Source organism: Sarcophilus harrisii, chromosome 5 (assembly GCF_902635505.1).
Source record: "Sarcophilus harrisii chromosome 5, mSarHar1.11, whole genome shotgun sequence".
Lineage (NCBI taxonomy): Eukaryota > Metazoa > Chordata > Mammalia > Dasyuromorphia > Dasyuridae > Sarcophilus > Sarcophilus harrisii.
In genome coordinates, this window is record NC_045430.1 from 60,251,621 (window position 1) to 60,259,435 (window position 7,815).

Below are 7,815 nucleotides of genomic sequence, written 5' to 3' on the forward strand. Positions count from 1 at the left end.
AATCACAGCTCACTTGTATATCCCTTCTTACATCTTAATGACCCTAGAAGGAATTATAGCTCTCCTATTTTGACAGATGACAGGACTAGTTTGGTTAGAGCCAAAATTAGAAACAAGTTCAGTGTTCTTTGTATTGTACCAGCTCGCCCTGCTTTGTTTTAAGTGGGGATCTGTAATTTCAGAGATGCATCAGGGGAATGCTCTCAGAGTTTAACAGTATTTTATTGAGCACCAAGCTATGCATTGCCATACAAACCAAATTCAAAACAGATATGGTCCCTGCCCTCTAAGAGCTTACAATCTCCTCAAAAAATATTAGAAGGTAACCAGGAGCCACCACATTACTTAAGGACAATGCTATTAACCTAGAGTGTGAGGGGACCTTCAAGTGTCAATTCTCTTCTCTCGTACAATTTGTTTGGGCTACTAGGCTGGATCCCATTGAATGCTGCCCGAGCTACAACCTTAACCTGTAATTATTCTCCTCATCCACATCTGTTTCTCCCTGCCCACTTCTATTACCACTTGGAGTTGCTCTCAGTATCCTGTTATGAGGTACCACCTTTTGACGGATGGCCTGTACTCCCATGGGTTTGGCCTCAATAGTTGCTTATAATTACACTAAACTGGCTAAATTGCTTCAAAGAGCACATCAGCCAATTTTATCGGGCGAGTCAAAGCATAAAACTGTTTGCTTCAGAGATGTACTTTTCCCAACAAATTGCTAATTTTTACCTATTCTATTAGACTGCTCCCACCCACCCAGAGGTCTTCTTCACCCCCTCCTTCCCTCTTGGGCCAAACAGGAAGCATAGCTTGACTCCTAAACTTTGGTTGTTTCCACTTTATTGCTCAAGCATGGAATCTGGGAGAACCTTAAAATCTTCAGCATCGTGCAGGTTAAGAGACCAAAGGAGCACAGATGGGTACAACATAGAACAGGCAAGGGGAGACAGCATTGCCATGGTCAAGAAATTATGGGAAGGAACACGACAGTGGTCACTATGATACCAGAAAGGACCAATTGCCACAAAGTCTAGGAGCAGGAAAGGAACAAAGAGAAGCCAAGGAAACAGCAGTGGTTTTTGTTTGGTTTTTGTTATACTCCTCTGCCACCAACAGAGGAGGAGAAGAAGGGGTGTTCTGTAGTTTTCCCTTTACACCCCACTTTAAGACTAAGCCCCACTCCCTTCCCAAATGTGGAAATAGATCAGGCTGCAGAAGGAGCAAAATAAATTAATATTTTTGGGGGGAGTAGAAAGGGTCACCTTTCCAAAAACATCCCCTACCCAACTTCAACAAACCTATTCCTTTTCCCTTCCCCAAAGTCACCATTCAACCAGATAGAAAAATAAAGGTCTAATTCACTCAAAATTCTTCAGGGTTGTCTTTTTTTTGTTTTGTTTTTTGTTTTTTACAAAACTAACAGGGAAGGCTAGGACATGGGAGGTAGGCAGCCTTGGGAGTGGGGTGGGAGGGCTGGCTATGCTTCTGTCTCCACTTGAGACTTGCTCACTTCCACACCATTCTGCTGGTCATCCTTCATCTCAGTGTCTGCCGGGAAGTCTCCAGCTGCTTCTGCCTCAGGCTAAGAAAGGAGGGAAGAAAAGAATCCTGAAGATCTCAGTAATCCCACTCTTCTTTGGGAGAAAAGCTACCCACACTCAGGCCCAGAGCCTTTCTTAAGCCACAGGCCTCACCATAAAAATACCTGTGTGACAAGATCTAGCCCTCACCCCATCTCCTGCATGTATCTAGCTCAGTACACACAGACCCCATTCACAACACCCGCGGGCACTGATCTCAAGGCACTCCTCCTGCACCTGCTTACCTGCCTGGCCAGAAGAATAAGGCTGCAGGAGAGCAGGGAGCAAAGACTGAGGCCTCCCTGGGCGTCCCAGTGGAGCCAGCAGAGGCATGCCAGAATCAGAAACCCAGAAAGCAGATGCCGCCCCACTTCCCAATAGAATCCCAAGAGAACAAGAGCCCCCCCCTTCCCCTTCCCCGAGGCCGGCCCCCACCTTGTTCTCCTTCTCAGCCAGTCTCTGAAACATGTTCGCGTACAGCTTCTTCTCCCTGGCATGCTGCTCACGGATCCGCTGTTGGCAGAGGGTCAGCTGGGTCCTGGCAGCCTTGTTGCTGGGGTAGAGTTTGAGGACCTTCTGGAAGTCTTCCCGGGCCAGCTCAAAGTCATTCACAGCCAGATAGGCCTCCCCCCGACGGAAAAGGCCTTTTTCGTTGTTGGTGTCCAGCTCCAGGGCCTAGGGAGTAGCAGACAGACCCCCTGATTTCAGGGCCAGTCCTTCCCCCCAAAATCTCAGCTTCGGTACATAAGTGTTTAAGGAGTTCCCAAAAACAAAACCAGATTAAAAAAAAAAGGACTCATTCTGAAAGAATCAAGTGAAAAATAAAGGAGGTGACACAAAGAGCCGGACCAGACTCCTCTTGGGCTGCTGCTGCTAACTCACCTGGAGGCCCTAAGCAATCCCCAATCCCTCCCCTTCCTCTTGCCCCAAAACTTCATCTCCCAGGGAGCTCTAACCTTATTGCAGCTCTCCACAGCGGCAGAGTAGGTCTGCAGTTTGAGGTGACACATGGCCAAGTTAAGGTGGGAAGCCAGCCTCAGCGCCCGAGCCTGGGCACGCTGTCCTTCCTCTTCAGAGAATCCCAGCTCGTACTCTAGCCAGGACACAATCTTCTTGTACTGAAGCATGGCTTGCTTATACTTGCCCTCCTGGAACCAGAGTCACCACTGTCAGCTCCTTTTCCTCCCCCAGACATCCCACGATAAAGCTGGGGGAGGTCACCCCCCCCCCCCCCCCCCCCCCCCCCCCCCCCCCCCCCCCACTGCAGATGCCCAGGAATGTGTCGGGAAAACAGGCAATCCTAAGTTCTCTAACATGTCCAAAGGTGTGGGCAAGCCCCACACAGGTCTGTATTGACCAGCAACATATAGTCAGTTTTTCCCCTTCCTGGCAGATTTGCCTTAGGGAGACGAAGAGGGTGGGAGGAAAGAAAACCACCTGTTGGGCAATGGGCCCCTCACTTACCTTGAAATACACGGTACCCCGCTCTTTCACTATGGCACTCTGCTCCAGTTTCTCCTCTGCATTCATCTCCCAGGACTCCTTGGCCTACCCAGTCCCCAGAGAAGAAATGCCACCGTTGGTTCTCTGGGCCCATGGCCCATGGGAAACCAAGGGTTAAAGCCCAAGGGCACGCTGATGAGGAGGGGAGAAGTACTGCTTCATCTTACTCCTTACCTTTTCAAAGCTTTTGAGTGTCACTTCATACTGTAGCTCTGCGTCCCGTGGGATCTGGAACTTCTCCTTCCCAGCAATCCCAAAACCATAGCTAGGGAAGAGACAAACAATGGCATTGGCTCCCCTGAGGTTGGTGGGCACCTCTGGACTAAAAGGGCACGTGTCTGCGTGCCCAGATGAGGTCACATTCACGAAGGGCGGAACGCAGCTGGGAATCAGAGGCTTCATAAATGCTTGCCTTTCTCCCCTCCCCCTGGGGTGCCCAACTCTGCCTACCTCTGGCCACACTCTCACCTGGGCTTAAGGTAGACAATAGAGTTCTCTCCCTTCTCCATGCGCTGAATCGCCTTTTCTAGTCCAGGGGGAAGATCATAGTTCTCACCCTCTCCAATCTCAAAGCTTAACTCTCGCTGGTCAAAGACCCGGCCTTTATGGCGACCCTCTAGCACAACTGGAGTAATTGGAGACAGGCAGTGAGTGGCTGAGCAGAGAGCCTGCTACCCCTTAACCTCCCCCAGTGCTGACCAGAAGATGCCCTCTCTGCACAGATTTCGGAAGTAAGAGAGAGGGAGAAGACAGAATCAGGAGCTACAGCAGGTAGAAGGGAAGATTCCTTCTGCCTTCTTGCTCTTTCCTTCTCACGACTGGAAATAACCTCAAGAGACCAAGTAATTTGGTCCTTTCATCACACAAACCCTCTGAGGTATAAAACTTGCCCCAAATGACAGTTAGGTGGCCAAGAGCAGAGGTACTCCCAGGTTTACTGCCTCTTCTGCCTCACCTTCCACTATAGCTCCCTCATTGGGCTTGGAGTAGCCCTCGCCTCGACTCCGTATCCTTCGGATGATTCCACCATCCTCATCCTCAGTAAGATCCTCTCCTTTAAAATCAAAGAGTTCCACCTACAGGAGAGATCACAGTCATAAATCTAGAGTGGGAAGAAGGTGCCCCAAACCTTCTAGTCCAGGCTTCTCATTTTATACATAAGAATCAGAGTTTGAGGGAGGTCACGTCACTTGTGCAAGGCGATACAAGGAATCAGTGTCGGAACAAGATCTGAACTCAGATCCTCTGGTTCCAAAGCCAGTGTTCTTTCCACTCTACCAGAGGACAGAAGCTGCCCCTTTTTCTTCCCCTCTAATATGTGCCCTTACTCCTCACTAACATTTCCCTTCTTGTCTAAGCAAAAGGTTTACAGGCCTCAGCAATCCCAAACCTGCTCCTGAAACAAGTGCAATGTGATCTGGAGAAGGTGGGAAGGACCTGGCCCATAGCCACCCCATTTGGTAAAAGCATAAAGAAGCTCGACTCCCTGACTTTTGTTAACATCAGTGCTGGTCTCTGGGCTACCTCATTTGTGAAAAGAGAACACATTTCTGCAGTCCTGATTAGGACCAATTTGGTAGTGGTGATGATGAGACCTAGGAGATGCAATGGTTAAAAAATTGTTCCTGAAGCCCACCTAGTGATGAACCTGTCTGAGCTCAGTGCGTTTTAAGGTAAGAGGTCCATCACTCTGCTCATTCTTGGAACACACCTATCGTCCGTATATTTCTATATCAATCCCTCACCCATCTAGAAGCTATCCGGCAGCTTTCCAGACACGCTGCTCTAAAATGCGCGGGTGGGCAGTGAGAGGGGGGCCAGTGCCGCGTGCCGGGGCGGGATGTCCCCAAGTAAAGGTGCCCATGTGGAGCAGGCAGGGAAAGGACCCAGAAATGTCCAGGCTGGTAACAGTACATGATCAACTAGAATTCTTCCCCATCTTGGAAGAGGCAACTTGCCCTATATGTCCTCCCACTAGGCCAGGCCCTTAGCCTTAGCCACAATGTTTCCAAGTCAGGGCTGGAGGGCAGCCAGACTGTCGGGCCAGATAAGGCCCTGCTCTTACTGTTTCATGGCCTGTCACTTACCTCAAATACCAGGGTGGCATTGGGGGGGATCATGGGAGGACTGCCAGATGAACCATAGGCATATTCTGGTTTGCAGGTGATGTGGCAGACTTCTCCTATTTTCATGGTGGCCACAGCGATGTCCCAGGCTTTGATTACCTCCCCTGCAGACACGAAATACATTAGGTTTCCCCCATCTTAGCTGAGGTTTCACCAAAAGTCAGCATGTTGTCCCAAGAGCTATCCAAACACCAAAAACTAGGATACCCTCTTTAAACAAGAGGTCCCTTCCCTCACCAACTGTTAACTCTCAAAAGTCCAAATGGATCAAATGCTGTTGGCTTTTTTACCCTTTTATTTATCTCAGAGTTCCAAGAAGATAGACAGAGGAGAACTACATACTCCTCTCTTCAAAGTCTTGGAGACCAAGGCAGAATGAATTACAGAGGAGGATAAATGGAGGGAAGAAGTCAGTAGAGGAAGATTAGAGAAGGGGAGAGTAAGAAAAGGAAAATGTCAAAAGAACAAAAAGATCTTCCTCAAGTAATCCTGCCCTGTGTTTAGGCCTTTCAAGTGAGATCACTGGAACATAACTCTGAGGCTGCCCACCATAGTCCCTTAGAACTCTTCTTTTCCATCAGATTTACCTTTGCCCAAGTCAAAAGAGAATTTGTCCTTGCGATCCAAGCTGGAGTCAAATTTGGTGCCATCCAGCAGCCAGCCAGTATAGTGAACAGTGACCTTGTCACCAATCATGGGAGTCTCTGTGCCTGTCCCCTCGCGCTTGATCACCTAGGGAGTTGAAAACAAATCTTCATCTTTATCATCAGCCCCTCAGGTCAGATAACGAGTCACATATCTATTTATACTTTACTTTTGTGGGGAGAAAAGACTCTATTATAATCATCTTAATTATAGTCCCAAATTAATCTCTACCTTCTCAGGTATATATACAGAAAGACTCCTTTCTCTGATATAATATAATGGTAAGAATAATGGAACCAGACCCAAAGCATTAGATAAAAATTTCAGCTTTTCTATTTCTTATTTGTGTGATTTTGGATATAATATATCATCTATTTGGGCCTTGGTCTCATCTATAAAATGAAGAATTTAAACAATGATCTTTTTTTTTTTTTTTAATTTAATAGCCTTTTATTTATAGGTTATATGGTAACTTTACAGCATTAACAATTGCCAAACCTCTTGTTCCAATTCCCCACCTCTTACCCCCCACCCCCTCCCCTAGATGGCAGGATGACCAGCAGATGTTAAACAATGATCTTTAAGAGGCTGCTTCTAGCACAACAATTACAATATGTTACTATTAGTAACAACCAGCCTTTACATAGGACTTTAAGGTCTATAAAGTGCTTTACAAAGATTATCTCATTTGTTCCTCACAATAATCCTGAAGATGGGAGCTCTATTTCCTAATAGATATTCTTCAATCCAGTGACCCAGCCCTCCTGGCAGTTTCAAACAACATACTCCATCTCTCCGCTCCCAGCATTTTCTCTGGTTGACCTCCAAGCATGGAACCCTCTCCCTCTTCTGCTCTGTGTACTGACCTCCATGGCTTCCTTTAAGTTCCAATTAAAATCTCACCTTCTACAGGAATCCTTCCCCAATTCTTCTTAATTCCTATGTCTGACCTCTGTTCATTATTTCCTAATTATGCTGCATATAGTTTCCTTGGTCTATATTTGTTTGCTTCCCCTACTAGACTATATGCTCATAGAGGGCAGGGACTATCTTTTACCTCTTTTTTGTAATCCCAGTGCGTGGTACACAGTAGGTGCTTAATAAATGTTTGCTTATCCTACTGTTGCAGATGAAACTGAAGTCCAGACTGACACTAAGATACTAAGTGTCCGAGGGTGCAGTTCAGATCAGGTCCCTTCCTGATTCCAGGCTCCCTAGGTAAGAATCCCAACTTTCCCTGCCTTTTTGAGCCCAGCACTCTATCTACAATATCATACTGCTTCTTATGAACTCTTCAGGTCTACAGGAGAAAAGGGACTGATTTGGAAGGAAAATGGGTTGCATAACTAAGACTGAGGAGGGCAAGCCTAAGGTGAAAATGACAAATGTCTAGAAAGAGCATAAGGGGAAAAAATCTGGACTGTAGAAAGAGATGGAGGCAGCAAACACAATTTGTGTATCGGACAAATGACCCTGGGCTTTTCTTGGGTCATTTATCCCAGCCCATGTCTTTCTGCTTTTCTGCATTTTGGAGGACTCTACAGAATTCTCAGATTTTGCCTATCTATCTTTGGGAATTTCACCAATAACCGTGAGCTGGTAACTCTGGGCTCTTTCCAATAACCCTATCTCCTTCTTCAGAAGCTCCCGTACAAAAAGGGAGAGATTTTAGTGGTCTGGGAATTTCTGGGACGCTGCAAGGGGAAGATGAGCCATCTGTCCACGAAGAGGTGGAACCTCAGAACCCAGACAAAATTAAATAACCCGGGCAGAGTGACCTCCAAGCCTAGCCTGGGCAAATCCCATAATGCCATGGGACCAGGAGACAGCTATTTCCTTTTCAGAACTTCTAAAAAGAAAGCCTTCCTTAGGGGCCACTGGGTCCCTAAAACCAAATCGTTCTCTGAGGGCCTTCCAACTTACCCCGGGGAAGAATCAGACAGGGACGGAGTCAG

General features: G+C 47.2%; 1 protein-coding gene across 1 annotated transcript in view; it reads right to left on the bottom strand.

Moving 5' to 3' along the window:
* Positions 1-203: 203 nt before the first annotated feature.
* FKBP4 (FKBP prolyl isomerase 4) overlaps positions 204-7,815 on the bottom strand; it is a 9,237-nt gene continuing 1,625 nt past the window's right edge. The window contains exons 2-10 of the mRNA XM_031939319.1: positions 5,803-5,947; positions 5,177-5,319; positions 4,045-4,165; positions 3,558-3,714; positions 3,264-3,354; positions 3,051-3,134; positions 2,543-2,734; positions 2,022-2,261; positions 204-1,588 (exon numbers count right to left, since the gene is read on the bottom strand). Coding sequence (XP_031795179.1) covers positions 1,484-1,588; positions 2,022-2,261; positions 2,543-2,734; positions 3,051-3,134; positions 3,264-3,354; positions 3,558-3,714; positions 4,045-4,165; positions 5,177-5,319; positions 5,803-5,947 — 1,278 coding nt within the window. The 3' untranslated portion in view covers positions 204-1,483. The remainder of the gene's footprint in view (positions 1,589-2,021; positions 2,262-2,542; positions 2,735-3,050; positions 3,135-3,263; positions 3,355-3,557; positions 3,715-4,044; positions 4,166-5,176; positions 5,320-5,802; positions 5,948-7,815) is intronic.